At 40.4% G+C, this 24,189-nt stretch overlaps 1 protein-coding gene across 9 annotated transcripts in view; it reads right to left on the minus strand.

The window, feature by feature from the left end:
- The window catches only part of TRAK1 (trafficking kinesin protein 1), a 480,308-nt gene that overhangs the window by 165,019 nt on the left and 291,100 nt on the right, over window positions 1-24,189 (minus strand). For all 9 annotated transcript variants that reach the window (XM_086941750.1, XM_086941749.1, XM_086941747.1 and 6 more), the window contains 3 exons: window positions 21,455-21,531; window positions 19,549-19,665; window positions 10,735-10,835 (listed from right to left, as the gene is read on the minus strand). In XM_086941750.1, coding sequence (XP_086797876.1) covers window positions 10,735-10,835; window positions 19,549-19,665; window positions 21,455-21,505 — 269 coding nt within the window. In that variant the 5' untranslated portion in view covers window positions 21,506-21,531. The remainder of the gene's footprint in view (window positions 1-10,734; window positions 10,836-19,548; window positions 19,666-21,454; window positions 21,532-24,189) is intronic.

Here is a 24,189-nt window from a genome sequence, read left to right on the forward strand (position 1 = left end):
CAGTTTGGCACAGAAAGGAGCAGACTATACAATCCTGAGCATCGAAAAACTCGAGAGATTACCATTGACAATGTCAGAGAGTCCTGTCATTGAATGGATAATACACGGAATTATCACAATTCCGATAACAACTTTCCGATTTAAAAAGTGCCTTGAGTACATACCTGCTGGCCAGTATGAACAATTGGGTAAAGGATATGTAAAATCCGAATGGAAATTACCATACACTCATTCTTGCTATAGTCACAGTGACAAAAATGTATTTCTTAGTGGTGAGAACTGTAAACATTCACTAAGCGGTATACTTTTGTGTCAGGGTATTAATTTACACGGAGCATGTGATGGAAATTCAAACAACCTTTCATGCCACCAGCTAGTCACACCTGCAACTCAGATAGAGCCCTTCTTTATGCAACTTTCGAACAGGAGTTACATTCTTAGAACGGATCACAGATGTTGTGGCCTCGTGCCAGGGAAAAGTTATCTAGTAGAAGTAACGTCCATGGTCAAATGCTGTATGCAAGCATTGTTTCCGAGTGGGCCTCCAGACATAGTGACTCCCATCTGGCCTCGTCTGAATCTCTATTCTATACGAATTGATACATTAAGCAAAATGAAATCTGTACTTTTACAGACAACAGTGCCTATAACGTAATCTAAAGAGACGTATGATCTTCTAGTTGCAAGGACAGCTACTGAAGTTCATGACCTTTTATCAACAAATTGCCCCGTGCATTTCGTAGAAATGTTCAGCCAACTCCTTAACATGTCTAGTGCAACAAGCATCCCAGGCATATTTAGGACAGTCTTTACGGGACTGCTAACACCCTTCCAGGCAATTTTGGGAATCTTTCCTAATTTTGTGCACTCCATTTTTGGCGGCATACCATTATTTTTGGGACTCGTCGCAGGGATTCTATTTTTGACCCTCCTGCTTCGTTATGGCAAGCCTCGGCTCAGACATAGCTCCCATAGGAATGGAAGAGACAATCGTAGCAATGCGCTACCGGGACAGGATAACTAACGTCCTTGGATTGGCCAGGCGGAGGGATCTAAACATGACCTGGTTCCTTTCATTCAGACTGATACGGCAAAATTGCATTTTACCTGTGCTACGGTGTATGCTTTGCGGCGATGAATGCGTGTTGGACATCTGTCTTTCACTTCCATCAGCAGTACCAATGGACGTCGATACTTTGCTCAGTTCAATAACGGCTCACGCATTGTGTTGTCCCCAGCGGCTACCAATCCTGATGACGGCATTCGTGGAGACTCCTGTACTACAGCCAAGTGGTAACAGTGGAGCGAGTGACAAAAGCAACATCATCCAGGTACAACGTTCTGTGAGCATTGCTGGTCCAGCCTTCGATGACAGCAATCATTCTCACACCTGCCAAGTTACAGCGCTATCTAATTTGGTTGAACTATCACCTGATTTTGTAGACCAATTCTTTGAGAGCCTGTCTGATACGATGTTCTCACCCATAGAGAAACAATAACTTTTTGAGAAGCTTTCCGACACACAGCGTTCCCATGAACTCTGAATTCGGCCTTCAGTTTTGATCAACAAAAACTGCCAAGAGCTTTGGAAATCTATTTTCTTTGAATTGGACAATTTTTCTAATATTGACCTTTTTTGGCACGAACAATTCTTTGCTTAACGTAAAAACTATTCTTAGAGAACAGAAGCTTCACACTTCTATTTCTAAACACCTCTAGAGACATAACAACATTACACCAGCCTCTAGACACATGTTATTACAATGCATTTTTATGTGATGATTTATCTCGCCTTTTCTTCTGTCAGAGATACTTCATGTGTAATTCTTTTTGCATAATCGTTCATTGATTTCATATGCAATAGTTTTTGAATGATTCTATGCTTTAAAAAACGTACAGTACCTAAATTCATGTATTACAAGTACGCCTATTTCGAATGCATTTATGTATTTTGGGGTGGGCAATGTTACACATGCATCTAATTGCTTTAGTTTTAATAATTTTGATGGACATTAACCCGTGGAGTGGGTGTTGCATGTTTATCTAGGTTCCTGATCGATACTGTGACCTTATGCCCCTATTCGGCTATAAATCCATTTATTCCCTATATTGGCATAACCGTTCAAGTGCGATTTTCTGAAAAGTCATCTCTGGCCTCACACGAACAGAGCCACATTCCAGCATAGTTCTCTCTGCCACTTCCTTTGAGACCAATTAGTGCAATGACAGAGCAGTAGTCACTATCTGATATTCCTAGATAACACTCCGAGTTCTTCAACAAGATAAAAACTCAGCAAACCTGGAAATCCCCGCTTGCTATGTTTTGATTAGTAATGGAACTCTAATGAGCAACTGATAACTATCACTTCCTAGTGACATCTTTAATTGACGTCTTATGTCCAGCAAACTTGCGTCAAACCCGGCACCTGTCAGGTATAAATATTACCAACGTTGCCTTAAGCAATGCCTGTTGTACGAGCTACTGAAGCCAGCTGCCTGCACGACCCCGTGTTGGTAAATCTAGCACTCTGTCGCTGCAGCCTGCTATCCTGTGGTGGTGAAGCTGCTGATACCATTATCGCCGCTAAAGCGCGAACTATGGTGCAGTACGCTTAAGGAGCTGAACAGCCGTCCTCTGCGATGACATCCAGCAGATTCCAGCTGCCCGCGGACGCTGTCCCCCCTCCTTCCTCGACGCGCTGAAGTGACCCGCTGCCTTTCTCGTGCGGAGAAATCCAGCCACGGCGTTTCCGGTTTACCCTCGCGGGTGACTGGGATATCGAGAGAGACCCCTGAAGGAGATACCAATCCTCCATCATTCTATTCAGAGGTATGGTGTTGACTAAACCCTTAGACGAGAATTCTTGAAACAAACCTTGGCAAAACCAACTTAACTTAAAGCTACTTACTTACTCCCCTTTCACGTGTTAGGCTTAGGTCAGGCACACTGGGGTAGGCTTAGTTAGAAGCACCAGTTGAGTATGTTAGCCTAATGTATATATGACTGTATATATGTTTTATTACTTTTAAACCATTGTATGGCTAAGAAACCATATCAATGCTTTTACAGTTCTATTTCGCAATACTTATCTTACTGTACGTACTTTTTATAATAACAATTATTGCAATTGTGGCAATACATTTCTCTTGTACGAGAAGAAAGACTGTTCAATAAATGTTAACCTTTTATTGACAAACGCCTGTCTCTCTATTCTCTACATCTCGTGAAAGTAAACTGCACTAGACTGACTGAGTGAAATACATGTCTATTGTTTCACACGACCCTAGAGATTGACTCTTGATCTGAGGAGCAAAGTTGTCATGTTGCACGGTTGTTGGAAAGCTGAATCCCTTCTTGTCTGTGCCAAGGAAGCTGATCACTTCCTATGCAGAGAAGAAAGTTTCCAGTGACCTCTGAGCTAGTTGGTAACACAACCCAATTAAGTTTAGCATAGTCAGTGGAGGCCTGGAATATCCGCAGTTCCACGTCGATACTACTGTTTATGTTATTCCAATGCGCAGGGCCTAGTGGGAAACTAGGAACTACACTACATCGTCTGCAAAGCTCTTGTAAAAAAAAATTAAAAAGATATGATCAAGGACTTCTCCTCAGCTCATTCCTCCTCTTTCCTCACTCTTCATCTAATTGATTGATTCAGCTCCTCAAATAGACATAATCTAAACAATATCTGGCTTTAGTTAATCCAACATATTATGTACATCCAATCCTAGTCTTCCCTAAATCTGACAGCCTCTGTATTGTCCCAGCTGGACCAACTTCATGAAACCCAACCCACAGCAAGTGTCCTAACAACTCAAGTATCTTCTAAAGAAAGCCACAGCTGGTCATGTTGATTTCAACCAATATAGTGGGATAGGATAGGAATTTGTTGAGCACGCTAAACCAGGAAGGTGTCAAGGCGCTAGGCGGGACGAAGGGGAAGCAAACAATCACCAACTACGAGGCGAAAAGCCAGGTCTTTAAGATCTTCCTAAAGGATGTAAGTGAGTTTGCCGTGATGATAGAAAGAGGTCTGGCGGCCGCCACAGAAAATGAGCGGCCACCCCAACTGGAGCGACGAAATCTAGGCGAGACAAGCTTCTTCTGAGTGGAGGACCTCAAGGTTCTGCCTGGGGTGTACCAGTGGAATAAGGTTGCAAGGTGAGATGATTCTGTACCATGCATGGCCTTGTACACCAAATTCAGAGCCTTAAAGGTGATGCGCTTCCTTATCGGAAGCCAAGGCACAGATTGCTTGTCTGATGGACTGATGTTTGGGGATGTTCAGTATAGGTCTTGCCACAGCGTTTTGCACTACCTGCAGCTTGTTCATGGCGCCTTTACTGGTGTTGAGGTATAATGCATTGCAATAATCAAGCCGAGAGGTGACTAGGGCAATGATAGTGAGCCGATGAAGATCTGAGGGAATTTTTTGCAGCACACTTAACGAATTTTAAGAATAAGGAAACAGGTGTTAACCGTGCGACTCACCTGGGCATCGAAAGACAGGCCACTATCAAAGATAACTCTTATGTTTTAGGCACTTGTCACTGGGACAGGAAAAGGGCCGCAGATTTCAGGCCACCAGGCGCCAGACCAGCTTAAGGGCCGAAAACCAAAACTTCGGTTTTCTCCGTATTAATTTTAAGAGAGTTGTCCTTCATCCAGCGTATTATACATATATTAAACCTTTGAGCAACCAGCTGCAAATCATCAGAGATTGATACAATGATTTGCGTCTCATCTGCATAGGAGAGGACCTGGAAGCCGAAAGATCTCACCAGTGAAGCCAAGGGGGTCACATAAGCATTGAAAAGAGTAGGTCTAAGTGAGGAGCTTTGGGGGACCCCACAAGGAAGGCTAAAGGACTTGGCTTTGAACCGGTCGTAACTGACTACATTGGTTCTGTCGTGCATAAAAGAGTGGAAGAGCAGTAATGCCTTCCCAGTGACAATATCATCCTGCAGTCGCTGAAACGTGCGAACTGGGGAAATGGTGTCTAACGCCGCCGAGAAGTCCAGCCGGATCAACACCGCTGATCTGCCCCGATCGACCTGCATGCGAATACAATCTGAGACTGCAACCAAGGCAGATTCAGTGCTGTGCCCTACCCGAAACCCATTCTGGGAGCTATCCAAGAAGTTGTGCGTTTCAATGAATTTCATAAGTTCAATATTAATAAATGTTTCCAGCATTTTGGCAGGAGCGGGGAGAAGGGATTAGGCCTGTAATTCTTCAGTTCTGAGGAGTCGGCATTAGGCTTCTTAAGGAGGGGTGAGACCTTGGCTTCCTTCCAGATGTTTGGATAGTGTCCGGATAGAAGAATGTTATTGAAAACTTTGCACAGGGACTCAGCTATAAGATCTGGTGCAAGTTTAAGTGTGGAAACCCTACAAGGATCGATAGGAGACCTGGACTTGAGTCCAAGTAGGAGTTCCTTAGTGCGAGATACTGTGATAGCTGGAAACAGTGCCAAGCTAGGCGTAGCAGGTAGGGCTGTGGCAGGCTTGCTTTCCTCAGAAGGGGATAACTCGTGAAAAAATGTTCAAGACTTTCTCCTGAAAGTAGAGGGATATGTTGTCACAGAAGTCTTGGGTAGGATTCAGGAGTGGTGCTCCTGGGCGTTCTAGATGAATAATCGGCTGACCTAAATCAGTCGATTGACTTTAGTCAGTAAAATATTGGGATTTCGCCTGGAAGATGGCACTTATAGTCCTTCAGCAAGGATCTCTATCACTTTTTCCTGAAGGCAAGGGGCGGCCCGCCACCTAAGGTATTGCCTATGACAGAGCTGTCTTAGAGTCCTTAGTTCATCTGAGAACCACAGGGCTGAGAGTTTGGCTCACTTAGTAATACAGCATTTGACAGGAGCAACTGTGTCCAACGAGTTGGTAATTCAGTCACGGGAACCCTCTGCCGTTGTAGGATAAGCAGTAGGGCTACTGTCTGAGGTTAAGGTCAGAGCCTCCTTCCAGTCATTGGCCGTGACCTTATGTATTCTTCTCCTTAATATATTTTTGGGGGGTACATTAGACGTGACCTTAGTGAGAGAGGGAAAGGTGACATCAAGCTCAATCAGCCCATGGTCAACCCAGCTAAGAGGCAGGACAGCCTTGATCCTAAGATTACTGTGGTTGACAAAAATGCCGTCCAGAGTGTGGCCGGCCCTGTGGGTGGGAGAAGGAATAAATTGCTCAAAGCCCATGGAATTCATGAGGTAAAGAAAGTGTACAGAATCAGTGTCCAGGTGTATTCAAGATGGAAATTGAAATCCCCAAGAATTGTATAGTGTGTCATGAAGCAAAAAGTTCTAAAGTCTGGCCCCTTGTATCAAGAAAATCAACCCTGGACCCCGGAGGACGATAAACCACAAGGCCTGAGAATTTGCCGTTTTCTCCAGATTTAATACCAAAGATGGCCATGTCTAGAAGTGAGCCCGGGCTCCCACCAGCGGGGTGAGGGTACAGTTGAGAAAGTCTCTAGCCACAATGGCTAGGCCGCCCCCCATTCTGTGGCGTCGGTCATGTCTAAGGATAGTGTAGCCTGGGGGAACAGCATCGGTCAGGTCGGGCCCGAGTGTTCCTTAGCCAGATTCCGGTGATAAAGAGGCAGTCCAGATTAAGCGTAGTAATGGGCAGGGCAATTTCTGGGTTATGCTTAATCATGGAAAGGGCATGAATAAGTGCTCCACAGAAGGTCTACTAGTTATCGGTGGCTCGTAAGTATGCATCCCAGCAGCTCCCAACTCCTGCAGCCAGTCTGGAGGACCCAAAAAGGATGCCAGACTGTTAATAGGGCAAAAATTGCACTGTCTGCAATGATCAGCCTCCCCTTTAGTAAAGTTTATACTAGGTGCACACTTCCTATGCGGGGATTTAGGTCGTAGTGTAAGTAGTTGTGACCTAGATACATAATATTCTGGCAGTTACTGTATTTAATGGAACCGGCAGCATGCCTGGCCCCTGGCGCCGGCCAGGTGCGGGCAGGCGCAAACGGGCATGCCTTTGGCGCGCGCTCGGGGAAGCATCCAGTTAATATGCCCCCTTCACCGGAACCGGAAGAGGGGTAGGAGCGGTGAGAGAACCAGACTGCCGACCAGAAAATGGCATCTGGCTCGGTCAAGCAGAGGAGCAGAGAGAGCAGCAAGGAGACTCTTTCCAAGACTCTTTCAGCTCAAACAGGAAGCCCCGCGGCGGACCAAAGAGTCAAGGAAAACAACTAAGGTAAAAAGTGTTCCCAAAGGACTGAGGCAGTTAAAACAGTAAAAGCAAGTAAAAGTGTTAAAACGCGATAAGCAGCGTGATTAGTACCACAGTAAAAGCAGGTAAAAAATCGATTAGCAGCGTGATAGGCAGCACAATAATATCAGGTCACTGGCAAAGAGTAGTAGGCAAGTGCGACTTACTCCAAGCGTCCGCTGTGCGCTTGGGGAAGCATTAAGTTAATATGTCCCCTTCACCGGAACCGGAAGAGGGGTAGGAGCGGTGAGAGAACTAGACAGCCGACCAAAAAATCTTTTTCTTTTGCAAAAATCACAGAGCCCCCTTTTTGCATTGCAATTTAAGAGCTATATTGCAAACAACATTCTACTAAATGAATGCCAGTCTGAATTAGGGCCAAGGTGTAGTACCAATCATTGCTGAAGCTCCCAGGATAATCAGCAAATGAGAACGTTGCCTTCTGATTCTTTGTGAATGGTCTGTGGCCTTGACAAACCACAGCATGGAGTTCTCTTCAACATTCTAACATGTCTGCTAGGCAGTGAGTCATACTACCTTAACTATGTTATCCTTTACTTGGACCATTAATCCCCCTGTCACCTTGTCCTGCTACACAACGAAATCCACCAAGGCTCCATCTTAGCCCATACTATTTCTATTGTTGATTTAAATCCACTTTAAGTACCGCACACATTCCAAATATCTAGACATCAATTTGCTGGAGGCATACAACTACTATACCTGTAGGTATCCTCTGATTCGTATATCTTTCAACATTCAATGTCAAAAGAAAAAATACAAACATGGCTAACAAATTCAAAGTCTAGAAAAAATGAATACTTCTTCCTCTATTCAGCATCCTTCGACATGCTTACCTAATCCTGAAGCAAAAATCTCACTGCACTAAACATTGCTCACTCTATCAATAAAAGTGCTTCATTGCTGGGTTTCATTCATCTTAAACTCCATGAGGTTATCATGGCATGGGATGAACAATACCAACGTGGGCTACAAAAAGGCTAACTTTGAGTAAGCAGTCCAATATTAGGACCTTTACATGCTGAATTATGGCAAATATTTCTCACTGTAAAACCTGGTTTGCAATAGCAGCCTGAAGGCAGATCTCTATTTAGCAGCCCCCGTGGTCACCAGCATAAGCTGCTTTGGTCAGATCACTCCAGTTCTAATTGTACTTCAATGGCTCTAAATTGATGTTAGATCCACCTTCAAAATAGTTTCATACAGAAACTTCTACACAGTGGATTTACATTGGGCCATGTTAAAAAGTTGGTCTTCTTTAGGGGGTCAATGTTTCTTACCACACTTGATGGATGCTTTGACAGGAAGCTCTTAGTCTATGAAGCACTTTATCCCAATTATTTTCAGGCTGTGCACCCAGAATGTAGAACTCTCTATCCACGGAGCTTTGCATGACTGTCTCACACATAAAAAAACACTTTGAACTACTTCTTTTCTGTCATCAATCGATGGTCTCTATGTCTTAAGGCGCAGGGAGTCAAGCTACTTTATTTCAGGGTCCCTTTTTTATTTCTTTCTCCCATGGTGTTTTTCCGCTACCTGGTCCACGCTTCTTTATGCACCTTTCCCAGGGCAACCACCGGATTTCAAAAGTGTTCGACAATACTGTAAGTAGCCCTCTATTCAATGCAAGTACTAGAGTATATTCGCTTGCACTTTTTGTAGAATGCTTTCCCATCAGAACTTTGACGGTGTTGTTGCCATGAGTGAAGTACTATTATGTGCTTCCTTACACTGTTTTAACGTATAGTGCAGCCCTCTAACGTTCAAAGGAAACATGCACTCGCAAGTAGTTCTGGATGGTGCGGATTCTTCACCTAGGGCAGTACCTTACCTCTGGCAGGAAACCGCCTGGGAGCACCTTTTTCCTTGTATTACACATCCTTTGTCACTCAGACCACAGACATTTTTTTATAACAATTTCACTCTACTCTTTTAGGTCGAGGTTACATATAAGGTATAAACAAAAGTATCTCCCTGAGCTCCACAATTGTATAGAACACAGCAATATTTTCGCCTAGCCAAGAATATTACGCGGGAGCACAGCGGTGATCAGACAGGTACACGTACTCGTGTATCCTGTCAAAGGATTTATTACCAACGCAGTGGATTTTTGCGGCGTTATATGAATGAGGACTTAACGTACAAGAAGTGAGGTAACTTCTTACTTGTCTCGAATTCAGAATACCATAACGTACAGATTATGGCAGGACTAGATAATGTCTAAGCCCTGATGAAGTCTAATGATGCAAAGATTAGCATCTGCCGAAACACGTGTTGGCTGTGGCTGTGTGGTAATTAAAAGACCTGCTTGAAGAAAATACCATTAAAGAGATTGGAATACCGTGAAAATTGGATTTGTGGATTACTTCCTACAACGGATATACTTTGTTGCAAGAAAGACATTACTCCTGCACTTGATTGGAACTGTTCCTTCTACTTGTTTTGGCAAATTATTGCTGTGTTCTATACAATTGTGGAGCTCAGGGAGATACTTTTGTTTAAATTTTAACAACTCTGGAATTCAATCAGAGTTCTCTGGGGACTGCATGGTAACCTGTCCCTTTCTCCCTTAGAGTTCACCATATATACGACTCTTTCTAATACAGTTTCTTACCATTCGCAGTGCGCCTGACCTCTGGCCTGGTTGCCAATATTTTGAGTTTACATATAAGGTATATGTGGCTGCATTGTTTTTAGTGCATCGGCAGCCACCATCATCTCTCCTGGTTTTTCAAGGAAATAATAGTTCATAAAACAAGAACTTTACAGTGAAATGTATTGGAGGGGACAAATACTCTTGAGTCGCAATAAACAAATGGCAAATAAAAAAGGAATTTATGAAATTTAAACAAAACATAATTTATTGATTAAAGATTCTACAATAATCTTATTTGCATCTGTCTCGGCTTCTAGTTATGAATAAATGAATGAATGAAAATATATATAAAGCGCATGGCTACTCAAGAGTGTCCTGGTGCTAGGCATCCCTGTAGATACTGAATCTCTGGCAACCAATCAGTTAAAGGGAATTTAGTATTTCACTGCAGTCTGTTTTACAAATAGACCTTACATAATCCCTTCGAAATGTGAGAAAAGTACTTAAAAATACAGGGACCTCCAAAGACAACAGAATAAAGGATATATACATCGTCTCACTTTCAGCCCAGGGTGTGTTGCCTGCCTACAAGGCTGGGCTCGCCAACACAATGCAAAGGCAGCATTAATAATAATAAGCAACTGCAGAGTCAATGTTTAACATTTTAGGCAGATATTCTGAAAAAACAACCCTGTGTTTCACGCTATGGGAAAATACAAAGGTATAATGTTCACTGTTTTATTTTTGGCCGCAATATTATCTATACCAGTAATTGTCACTGGGCACAGTTCTAGTTACCAGTTCAACATAAAATAACACAGGCCTCTCCAGCCATCTGTAGACACACTGTGAGGGAACGTGAAGGAATGGCTTACGGTGTTGAGCAGACAGACTCCGGCTCGCTTTCCTCGGCAGCACTGGTGTAAAACTGAAGTAACTCATCTTTCATGGACAACTCATGGCGTAGCTGAGAAACCTGTGCAGGGAACAACACACAGATTTTTACAAAGTACTTTTTATTTTTTAACCAAATGGTCATTATGAGCTGGAGAGTTAGTGTCCTCCGACCTCTAACCCCAAGCCACCTGGATTCATAATATAAAACAGGCTCTTGTCTCCACTGGTCTAGTCCAGGAGGGAGGCTGGACAAAGTGGTAGTGTGCTGTACAAATGAGGCAGGACACAACAATGCTACATGAGACCAATTTTGCATTAGGGCCATCGGATGGTGCTGAGGCTAGTGAAAACTGAGAGAATAAAAGAAAGTAAAACATCAAAAACAAAAATATCGGTCATCGCTTTTAAAGGGTTTGTGAATAAGGAGTCGAAAAGAGAATCCCCTTCGGAATACTGAATTTACTTGTGAATACACGTTTACAATGTGGGAATCACAACGGTCACCTTTAAGGTACAGTTTCATGGTAAAGAAATTTACAGGACTCTATTTTTGATTGATAGTTAAATGGAATGCTGCAATTTCATGATTGATTACATAATGGAATGACGAAAAACATGAATGAACAAAAATTCAACAAGAATATAATGGAATCAGAATGTTTTTTTGGTAATCAGGATCAAAGATTTGATTACTTCCCAGGAGGTAATTCAGCAGTGCATCAGGGGGACTCTGCCCCAGGGGGGGAGCGCTTCTTTTAAGTTTTTACTAACTAAAATATGTCACTTCAAGGAGACTTCACAGCACCAGGCGGTGGGGGGAGGGAGTAGAAACCTCACTACAGTCTTCTGTGTTTTTTTGTTTTATTTATGGGGGAAGAGCATTAGATAACACATCTGACCCCATCACAGTATAAGTGCAAATGACCAGTAAGTGGCGCAGAGTACATTTACATACATTTACATTTACCATTCCTCCCGGTTAATAACATTGACAGATGTTGCAATTCTTGGATTAGACCTTTCAGATCGGCTAGGGGATGGTATCGGACGCGAGGGATAGCCCCATGGAGACAACAATTTTCCAAACGTATCGACATCCTTGCATACAGTATTGTCCAGTGCTGTTTGGTTGGCATCTTATGGTTGGATCTAGCTTGTGCCAAAGGGAAAACGGGATTTGATTGTACATCCTCTATGTTTTGTTAGTTTGAACTTGCTTTGGCACAATCAAGCAGCCAGCTAGATCTCAAGGCTCTTCTGGACATATTGTGCATGTTAAGCTTCGCAGGTTGAGTAGGCCTCTTTACCACATAGCCTTATAGATGGTGCCGAAGATACCAAACCTTAAAAGAAGAACGGGCCTATTAGAGAAACATCCATACGCATGGTACAGAAGGCTTTGGATTCGAATTATTAGAGTACTCAAGTCAGCAGAGTGACTTTAAGGTGGGTCATATACTTACATTTTTAAACATTCAGAATTCAAATGCATTCTTTCTGCTTGGCTCTGGATTTTTATTCATTTTTCTGTCAGACTTAGGCAGGTCAGCATAAATTATTTTGCAGCCGGCCTAGTTCTTAGTTCAATTCCGTGGTCGGCAAGCAACAGAGGGACCACTCTTCTTAACGGACCACCATAGGAATCTGAGGTTCATGTGCAAGTTTAATATTTGGCAAAGTGTACAGGTGTTTATTTTTTAATTTGTTAGCCTGGGTTGGGGGCTGGCATAGTACATTAAAATTGTGCATTGAAAAGGGCAGATTAATGTGGTACATCTGCTAAAATAACTACTTTAGGTCTCTCCTCCTTTAAGTAACTAACCAAATATAGAAGATGATCAAAATAAATAAATGCTCAAGGCACTTCCTGATGCCACGAAAAATTGGGTTTCAAAATCCATTTCCATGCATTTCCAGAAGTATACACCTAGAAATAAGGGTCATAAAGTGCAGTGATATGCACACATTCAACATGAGTGGAGAAAGAAAAATGTGCCTTCACATTACATTTTGGGAGGCTCACAGGATTATTAAAACCTTGGTATGTGGTATGCTTAGGCCGCCATGATGATGGAGGAAATGCCTCAGCACCCCCCATGGCAAACTGCAAACCATATTATGCGTTAAGTGATTCATTTCTGATGAAAGCACTTTCTCCGACAAGCCATGTTTTGGTGAACCACTTAGCACTTTTTTTATATTCAACATCTGTAAATAACTGCACGTTTGGTGGAGCCAAAATTCAGATTTTCCACAGCTGGGATGGGAAGAAAATCATGATTTTATTAAAGACATGAAGACTGATATTATGCATATCTCACCAAGTGAGAGGAGCTCCTTAAAACCAAAAGAGGTGGAACACCAAATAGACTAGTCAAAAAAACTAATATTCTCTGGCAAAGACAAACTCAATTACAACCCCACAATATATCCTTAGCGCATCATCAGATTAATTCGAACAAGCACGTGGGGAGATTCTCTCGCTGTGCTTAAATTAGTTTGAACAAGTGCGTGCCATAGGTTTTTTCTACTCTGGCTTGTATTTCTGGCTTTGCTTTTACGGACATGCCTGAGTGCATTCAAATGTGCTCGACTTCACATGTAAGCACATCGCGCAGACACTTGTCATGAGTGCGGTTTAAAATTTTCTTAAAACAGATTATTTTAAATTCCACAATAACCTTTCACTGTATGCTAGAGTGCAAGCTAGTTTGGATACTGCTCATCTACAGGTCGCCAATATATATGAATTTCCATTACCCTGGCCTTCATGAACTTAAGAAGACCCAGGACAAGGTAAAGGGGGTCTTCTAATAGGTGGTCATGTTAAATAATGGGTTTCATGGACTGAAGATTCAATACCACAATGTTCATCCTGCTATTTGAGTAAATCAAGCACTATTATAGCAGATTTGCAGCTGCAGAGGTAGAATCGAAGTTGGCCTCTTCCTTCAATCAAATTAGAAGAAACTATCTATCAGATTTTTAAAATTACTTTGGGCTCTCATTTCAAAGTGTTGCTTATGTTGATGATATAGTTGTAGTCACAGTGTATCCTGCTTATGTGGTGCTAGGTTTTGAATTATTATCAATGCATTTTGGAAAATGTCATTGCAATGCTAACAAAATTTAAATCCTACAGGTAAACATGTTTTTTTTTAATATCCCTTATGTATATGTTCAAATTACTTGACTACTGTTAGGTTGTTCAGGAATGCATTTTGAGACAATGTTGAATAAGGTCTCATCTTTTTAAGCAGTAGCAACATTCACCTCCAACAATAAGGCAAGTCACCAATGTTATAATTTACATTCTACTTAGTGTTTTTCTATACCATGCTAGTTTTCATAAAGCACAACAACTCATCTCAAGCTTTAAATGGGGGGGGGCAAAAACCCATTCAAGGTATACCTTAGCCACCAAGATGATGATTTAGGGATGATGTTAGGTGGTACCACTGGCCCCAATAGGATCCTGGATAATTTAAGACATGAATTGGAAACAATGCCTGGATATAATTTTACTTGCAGTGGAATTGATGAGCTCATCTCCTCACATTGAGCCATCCATACTACAAAAAATAATTGAAGAATTAACAGCCATATTACCATATATGGCACATTTGCTGAGAAATATGGGTCTGACTATTAAAAACCCATGGGTAATAATGCAGTCTCTCTCAAACACGAACAGATGTCAATGAAACCAATGGCATTAAAATGGAGTCTCTAATATTTGAATACAATAACATTATGGTTTACTATACTATTCCAGGAAATCAATTCCTGAAAAATGTGCTGATTAGATTATGCTTTTTGCCATACTTTGGCACAGGAATTAGGACAAAAGCTTATCCAGGCCAAAACTGTTGATCAATCTGTGCAATCTGGAAATTCCATGTTTCTTTCTGTAGCAATACAATTAATGATTTGACTTATATAAGTATGAAATGAATGTCTGTTTTGCTAAGGCTGTCATGGATCTCTTTCTAACTAAATTGTTTGGACATCCTACTAAGGTATTTAAACTGACTAGCCTGTTATGGAATTTTCAAATTGGAACATACTATTATTATAACCCACTCAAGGTATTTAATTAGGACATAAGAGATCACTCGGCCTGCATTACATTTCTTGGGGTAATTTAGTTCAAATATTTGCTTGAAATTCGTCAGTTTTCAGTCAAGGTTTAGGGAAAATACAAGCATATGAAATCTGGAAGAACTGCCTCACCCATACTACTTATCTTGACATTTGACTAGGCATTTGTTGCAAATTTGGCTATTCCATCATGAATTTTATTGTTACAACTTCAAACATTATTGCAATGGGCTGGTCAGGCATTAAATAATGAAAGCATGTGCCAGGATTCTTTGCTTGAAATTCGTCCGTTTTCAGTCAAGGTTTAGGGAAAATACAAGCATATGAAATCTGGAAGAACTGCCTCACCAATACTACTTATCTTGACATTTGACTAGGCATTTGTTGCAAATTTGGCTATTCCATCATGAGTTTTATTGTTACAACTTCAAACATTATTGCAATGGGCTGGTCAAGCATTAAACAATGAAACAAGCATGTGCCAGGATTCTATTCTCATATTTTATCACTAAAGAATTTAACTGAAAAATTATTTAATTTGTAATTACTGTGGTACTCCAATATATTAAAATCATTTTTAAGTGATAAGGGCTTCGTTTTTATACTGTTATGCACCTGTATATTTTTGGTGCATAAGCAACAATTTAGCAATTTTACAAAGAAAAAGTCAGAAATTAGGATAAGCATTAAAATCTTACAATTCTTTTTTTAATGTTAATAAGTCTTTTATGTTAATCATTAAAACAAGAATTAATCTGCAAACAAATGGACAAGTGCACTCTGCATAACTGTGTGAGATTTGACTATCTTTTCTACGCTTTACTCTATAAATGGACAGTTGCTTAAGTCATGGCAAGAATTAATGTAAGACGTGGGCAGATTGTCAGAGATGCAATTAGTAGAACAGAGGAATGTGCAGAAATGATTAAAGTAGGCAGGAATAGTTTAGCTGAAAAAAACAACAAGCGAAACCGCTTGACCTAATGCGCACTGTTGCACTTCCCGCTGGAATGCTACTGTTCAATTTATCAACAAAATTCTTATCAAATGTTACATGACAGAACCATTATTTGATCAACATAGTAATTTTTTCATAACTGTTTACTTGTTTCTTTTTCAAAGGTAAATCATACATTTTAACCAATTAAGAATCTCATTGGATAACATTTTCACATTCAAAGTTTACACAAACATTTTTGTGCTTGTTTTCGACGCCCTATGCATTTCGGGCCCCTTGGCCCTTCCTCAGGGGCTGTATCTAGAAAAAATCAGAAATAATTCGTTCTAAGAAACAAGTAAACAGTTATGAAAAAATTATTTTCGCATCGACTATGTTGATCAAATAATGGTTCTGTCATGTAACATTTGATAAGAATTGTGTTGATAAATTGAACAGTAGCATTCCAGCGGGAAGTGCAACAGTGCGCATTAGGTCAAGCGGTTTCGCTTGTTGTTTTTTTGTATTATTGATCAGCACAAAACGGACATTGTGCTAACCTAAGCAGCACGCATTCTAATTTAGAGTAACTCAAGTTATATAAAATTAGAGATCAGGTGTGCCCAGCCTTCACTTCATTTTTTCGAGGAATAGTTTAGCTGTCAATATAACCAGATCTATTTTGAATAAAGTTTGCTACAACAAAATATTATTTGTGGTGGCTTTTATTAAAAAAAATATTTGTGGCTCCAACAAAACAGTTGAATGAAAAATCACCCTAGTAAATGGAGGACACTGAAAAACCATGGAAAATGGCAACAAGATGATTTCATCCACAAAACAGCTTTGCCAGTTTGCAAAATCTCTTTCTTAATGCCATTAACACAACACAGTCCGTTTTCATCGAAGATTCAGTATTTACATATAATTGAAACATGATTTCTACATAAATTCGCTAACTCCTAAATAGATTTGGGTGGCATCAGCCTAAACTAGAAGGACAGGCTAACACCTGGTATTATCCAATGGCTGAAGTAAAAAACACAAATGGATAATGCCTATCAATGATCCACAGTACAAACACTATGAGGAGGTAAACCATCAGAATTTACAGAAGCCATATGTAGTGTTGTATACTTCCTACCATGCTGGACCTAGTGGGTTTCCAAGCATGTTAAGAGCTCAAGGCTCATACTTGACTTACCTTTTGGGGATAGACAACCTCCATTTATCTAGGGGTCTATCCTACAGGTAGCTCTGCCAGATATGGTGGAGTATAAATTCCACAAGATTAGGAGGCTGTTCCACCATCATTCTCATATTGCAACTTTCACAAATTGGCAGATCTGATGCTACAGCCAGAGACATTACTGCTAGCAGGATATCTGTCCTTCACAAAACTCCAATTCAGTGATGTTCTCACCTTCAGGGTGTAAAACTAAGTTTGCTGTTTTTTGGCAGATTATCCTTTACTGTCCCCTGCTAAATCAGACCTTTAGTTTAACTGATTGTCTTGACAGGCTTTTTGGCTCTATTTCGGAGTGATAAAGACTTTAAGCTTGCTCACAAATATAGGCTGTAATCTTCCCTTTTAAGCCCTTTCTTCCAGACCTAGAAGAGGATAGCTGCTTTATATGATGATAGATCCCTTACTCTAATCCATCTATTGCCTATTGGCTTTGCCTTTCATTATTTTGCCTATAGTAGAGGGTGGATCCTGTGGTCCTGACTTTATATTACACATTGGTATGGTTTATGTAGGTACTCTGACAGAGCTAAGGGTTATTTCATCCTTCTCAGGCCTACAAGGCCCAGAACTAGGGAAAGGTATTTTGGTTTTGAGCTGTTCGCCCTAAGCGAACCGGAGAGAACCGGCCAGAACTGAATCTAATCAAGAAGTGTCCCTGGACTCATGTCTCTAGACGAAACAAGCAGTTGATCACTGTGGGAGCGTCTGGAGCAAGGAGCCTGGTGCATGGACGTGGTGGCAGGAGGCTGATGGCTGGAACTTTCCATGAGGAAACAGCATTCCATAATAGTGAAGTGCAGAGGCGGAGTCAGTTAGTTGAGTTGAATTGGAGGAGCGGAGAGTGTTGGTAGAGTTGGAGGAGTGGAGTTGCAGGGGGAGAAGAGACAGAAGATGCTTGGAACAAAGAGAAGACAGACAGACAGTCAGTGAGCTGGAACTGAAGGAAGCAGTCAGAAGCAGTTACTTATCAGGAGGAGTTGTGAATAGCTGGAGTCTGAAGTAATGCCTTTTAGAAGAGACTGAAGTTATATCGTGGATTAACCTGTGGGAGCAGCTGGAGTTAATTGGACATTGGCACAGAGACATTTAAACAGAGTGAAAAAGCTAGTGGAACGAACGGTTATCAGAGCGGCAGGAACCATTAGATTGAAGTTGGAAGGTGGAGAGAGTCCGTGGGGGAGAGGAATCCAGTGCAAAGTGATCAGTGCATATGTGTGTCCAAGAGTGCAGGAGAGAATCTAAGACGAGCTAAGGCACAGACGAGAGAGGAGCCCAGATGACAGCTAGAGCAAAACTTAATACTAATCAGGTGCTATCAGTTTTTTGTCATATTAGTGCTTTCTATTGTATGTCTAATCCTTTTCTTCCAGCGGTGTGTTAAAGTTCCTGTTAGTTGTAGAGACCCCGCAGATTTGTGTATTGTTGTTGTAATAAAGATACCCCAGTTCTTAGTGAACCGACATGTGCCTTGTATTCTTGTTCAATCAGGGTAACCTGGTCTTCCAGTCAGACATTGTTTGCATGAACGGATGTGAATCCCGGTCAGGTAAGAGGTGACTGAACAATGAGGGAGAGAGGGAACATTTGATGTCAAGAGCAGAAGGTACATATTTCAATTTGGAAAGCCGTTCTAACTCCTATTATTGTAGTAGCGAACCCTTAGTGAATAGTGAGAGAGACTTCCCAACATAGAGACAGAGAGCTGAAGGTATTCATAGGAAAGTGGTCGTCATTGGTAAGTGGCGTTAGTGAGAGCACTGATTGTGGTCAGTGTGTATACCCGCAAGATTGCGGCTTGAGTGAGCACTGAGGGTAGTCAGTGTGTAGATCCGCCGGATTGTGGATCATGTTGTAAGTGAGTGAGCACCGGGGGGATACGGTGTGTAGGTCCGCCGGATTGTGGGCCAGATAAAGAGAGAGAGCACTAGGGCTGCAGCCTAGTGTGTAGACACGCCGGATTGCGTGTCGAGTGAGCACTGAGGGCAATCAGTGTGTAATGGTAGATAATCAGAACTGCCCCAGGGTAGATTAGTCTGGACCGATGTGGTCGCGAGACTATGAGGTATGAGTGTGGTGTAGGGCATGGATATCCTTAGTAATCAGTGAGTATTCTTAGTATTCCTATAGATTTAGTGGTGTTTCTAATGATATGAGCTTGTATATTGAGAGTTCCCCATCCTCAGGTAGGTACCCAGGTGCCTGGATAGATGGTCCTGAGGAGGGAGGTGGTTACGTTCCGGCTGGGTTGGAGGGGCTCTCAGGAGCTGATCCCATCTAGTCTGAGAACCCAGTCGTTACACTGATGCAGAATAGTTTAAATGGTGCTGATAGTCTACCACTTCTACAACAAAATGAACCTCAATAAACATGTGCTAGAGTAGTATTCATTAATCAATACTATGGAAAAATACTCCAGCAACAGAAAGTTCTGAAAACTCTAATGATCATCAAGAAAACTCTTCAATATAATACAGATTCAAAACTTTTAAACAATCCAAACCTTACCTCTTCTCTGATATGCCCTACTTGTTCTTCAAGGTATTCATTTCTTTCTGTTAAGGCTTTATTCTTCTTTAGTAGTGACTGGCCAATGCGTGCAGCTAACTCTAAATCCCGTTCTTTCTGTAAGTTGCAAGGAGAGACCAAGTGGGGGATTACTTTTAATACTTTTCTTTAACATATGGTAATGTTAACACAAGACCATACAAACATATGAGCTTAAAATAAAATGTATACCTACTGATGATACTCTACTCTATAACATTAAACACAATATGACCTTATTTTGTCCTTCAGGACTCTGTTTCTGTAAGGTAAAGTCTGACAACAGAATTTACCTTCTACTATGAGGGGTTCTGTGTTTTACCATGCATTAACTGAGAAAGCAAATGTAACCGTAGAAATTATTTTGGCAAAGTAACCTGGAAGGTTTACTGGCTGTCATTTGAATATATGGTTAAGATAACATGGGTTTAGAAGGCAAAAATGGTTTAATGAACCACAGCAATTAAAGTAATCAAATAAAAAGATGTTCCTACATAGGGACACTTCCTGAAAATCTTTTTTAGTTATGCTTTTGGAGGGGTAGTTAAATGTTAAAACAGTAAACATGCAGATGAATAAACTTAAACCCTCAGGAATGATGTCATTAGTAAACCAGGAAGCGAGCTGAAGTGCACTTGGGCTGTTGCCAATGGTGGCACCATTGAAAAAGTTTGCAGTGGCAATATCTCTCTTGTTTGTTATATGGAGCAGGTGGGGGTGGTAAATGTGGTGGTTTTCTTGCTGACAGTACAGGTAATGTAGGAGCTGCTTTAAGTGGTAGCTACCCTTTTACTGAGGGTGGGCATTGGAATGATGATGATACTGTGGAGATGTTGCTGATGGAGATTCTGCAGGTCAGAGAGGCCCCTATGAGTAAGAGTGGGAAGAGGTGCCTCATCAACAGGCTACTGATCTCTGTAGTACCAAGGGTTAAGACCATAAAGTGATCATGCAACTGAAGTGGTTATTGCCAGCTCTGTTGCCAATCCCCAAGTAGCCCATGTTGAGCTGGTAGTGTTGCTAAAGTTTGCTTTCACATTGAAGACATGCTTTTTCAACATATTGTGCAAGGGTTCTGGTGTAAACTACAAAGCTAAAGAAGAGAATCTAATTGGGCATAACTATCTGTATCGTGGGTGCATGGGGAAATGGTCACTAGCCAAGCAACTGTCTTAAAGCCAAAAATTATAACAAAGGTTCCCCAATGTGAAATAATTGAGCTTTTCTGTTAAAACTTCCTTCATACACAAAAATCTAGCACATGCAAAAGGCAAATATTCGTAATTGAAGATGTCAGATTTTAAGAAGGTTTTCATAGAAATCCTATATAATGTGACAGACAATCCTCTATAGTCTACAATATTAATTTTAGTGCCACAAAGAGAAGAAACTCATGGGTCTTAATTTCCCCAATAGTGCCAAATCCTAGCAATGGCCAAAAAGCTCTGCGATACGAATCAACAAAAACTGCCTCTACAGTTATCTTATCAAGCATATTTTTTCAGCTGGTATTTTTGGTCGACAACAACCCTTTCTGTGTTACACAATTAATCACATAACTAAAATACAGAAATGAACCCCTACTTCACATATTACAAATGACATCGTTTTTTATTTTTTATTTAAATGAATGCTGTCTGGTGTTATTTCAAAAACATGAAGTTCTGTATACTTCACTTGGGGTAAATACCTTCCGCTCCCTTAAAAGTAAAATAAAATATTTAAAATCCTCTAAATATTTATCTGAAGTAGTGAATATAATTAGGACAACAAAAGAGAAATGCATCATTGTTTAACTAATTGGTGTATATTTCAAAACTGTGAATGACTCAGTCTGCTTCACATTATATTATCTATATTCACAAACCTCTTCAAGTAGTCGTGTAACAGCATCTATATCATTGTATGTTTTAGTCATCTGGCCCACTCGTTCAGCACATAGGACTGTAGAGAAAAAAATAAGAATAATTATGCGGGACATGATTAATGGAAATTGTATATATTGTAGTACCAAGCTTTTTTACTCTAAGCACCACTGGCATCAGATTTTTATTTGTCAATAAAATGAAAGCTACTAATGCTGGATCCGAGGATCCATGGAGGGTGGTTAGCTAATCCTGCTACTATTCCTATAGGTCAGAATATCAGGATGCTTGTCATTTTTTCTTCAGTTCATCAATTCACAACAAAGGCTCACGAACTCATTAGCTAGAAGTATATTTGTTAAAAATCATTTGATGTAATTTCAGAAGCTCGAAAATTGCTCTTACATCAGCAGTTCATAACAAGATTCTTAGTCAGAGGAAATCACATTGTACTCTCAGATCATTCAATTATCAGTGAACAGTCAGTTGATTGGTTTATTAGTTAATGTTCCTGATGTCACGTCACCAGTTTCTAATAATTGCAAAAGATTTCCGTTTTCTAATTGGTGATCCACTTTGTCTGCATAAGAGTAGAGCCACCAGTAATCCACTGCACATCTTCCGCAACAACCACTAAAGAGAAACAGTCCTTGCTCAGAACGTGGAAGTGAAAAAATGGCTCACCACACAAAACAGTTAGAAATATTTCTCCTGACAGTCAGGAATTATCAGTAGGTGGGTTTATGCTTAAGAGTATGATATGGCAAAGGGGTCCAATGTGGCCCTAATTAATTCACATATAGAGGATGAAATGTCTTACCCAATAATCTCCATCAGAAACAAATCAGGTGATAAAGAAATGTCAACAGCAGTGACTATTTTTGAGGGTGAGGACATTTACCTGTAAACAAGAACGTCTAAGGAGAGATCTGCCTGGAATGAGAAACGAATTCTTGCCTTGGAGATATGAATGTTATATGATAAAAGAGGCAAAAATAAAGAATATGCTAAGAATGTTAATGATTTGCCGAGCAAAATACACACAAAAAGAAGAGAGACCCCAGCCCTTAGAACATAGACCATTTACTACTACATAACAGAGTTTGTCATTATCTTAAAAAAATGTGTGGGAAAGCATTGTCCCTTTATTCAAATTAACTCAGGATTGGGAGCAGATTTTAGAGTACCTACTGAAAGATAAGGAAGTTATTTTACTAACACATTTTACCATACAAAAATAAATGATCTCAATCTGGATATTTCAATGTATAAACATAATTTACAAAAGCTTTGGTGCCTGAATCAAAATAAGCTAGGATTGACTGCCTTCTCGAGTTGTTTTTTTAAAGCCAATTCATGCTTATTTTTACATTTCACTTTTCACTGAGATCAAGTATATTGGAAATGTTTTATTATTCATATGTTTATTTTAATTCACTTTAATGTTTTTTTCGAAAATTGTGTTACTAACCAACCTGGAGCTATGAAAATGAAGACTAATTTAAGAATTCATGCATACAATTCAAGAAAGTAAGAACCTACACTGTGCCATAGCCTGATCTGAATGAAGAATGCAACATTCCTCAAAGTCGGTTATTGGAAGACAGTGAAGTTGGCCCACTATCAAAATGAATTCGTTAATTTAAGTTTAAATGAGAACTGAGGGCGACTACAACAGGCAACGAGGATGTAAAAATGCATCTAAATTGATAAAAAGTAGTGTGAAGTGACACTCCTACATGAAGAAATACAAAGTTAGTGGAGTAACAGCACTACAGACAGGCTACAAGAGGAGCAAACACTGAAAATAAGTAAAACCAGAAGAATGCATTTGAACTGGACTTGTATCAACACAGATTCTGTAGCAGTTTAAGATGAGTGAATATAGTCTTTGAGGTGCCTTATCTAGTCATTTTGTCTGCTTTTATTTGTATCACGTTTGATGTACTAATACTTTGATATTCATAATATGCTGATCGTGCAAAATTGGTTTGTTTACAAAAACAAATTTCATGATGAGAGCAAAAGGGGTAATGTAAATCCTCAAAATTGTGGATTAGCCATAGCTCCATGTAACAAATCAAGAACATTTTAACAAATAGGTACTCTGACTGTCTATAAGAGTAGCTGGACAAAGGGCCTTAGAATAAAGGTGCAAACCCTAGGCCTATCTTTCCTGACTTTTCAGATGTATGGTAATGCACATGGAACAACTGGTAGGTACATATTACAAAAAAAAGTGAATACATGTAATATGCTTCAATGGAAATAGAAACTGAAATAATATAAATTAACTTTTAAAATTCTAGCATAATTGCCATTTTGATTGCACATTTTCCTACAGCTCTAAACATACAACATAATTGCTGGTTATATGGTTTATTCTATTAGCATGAAAGGGAATACAAAAGATTTAACAATTGAGCCAACAGGATGATTGAAAGTCTGGGATAAGAACCTGCCGAGGTATGAGGTTATGTACCATAGGCCTCATTTGCTATCGCGGGATCGATCTTGTTTAACTGACGATGGGAAGTTCTTGGCGGCCCATGGGTTCTGGGTTTTTTGGAGGGAGGGCGGGGGAGGGGGGTTTAAGGATCAGCGAATCAGGATACTTTTGACAAGAAGCTTAGAACAGCTAAATGAATTAAGTTAGAGGCAAAGAAATGTTGCGAAAGCAATTCTAAAGTAATTAGATATGTAGAATTGTTTTGCATATCGTAATTTCTGCCAAAAC

This window comes from Lissotriton vulgaris, chromosome 10 (genome assembly GCF_964263255.1).
Source record: "Lissotriton vulgaris chromosome 10, aLisVul1.2, whole genome shotgun sequence".
Classification (NCBI taxonomy): Eukaryota; Metazoa; Chordata; class Amphibia; order Caudata; family Salamandridae; genus Lissotriton; species Lissotriton vulgaris.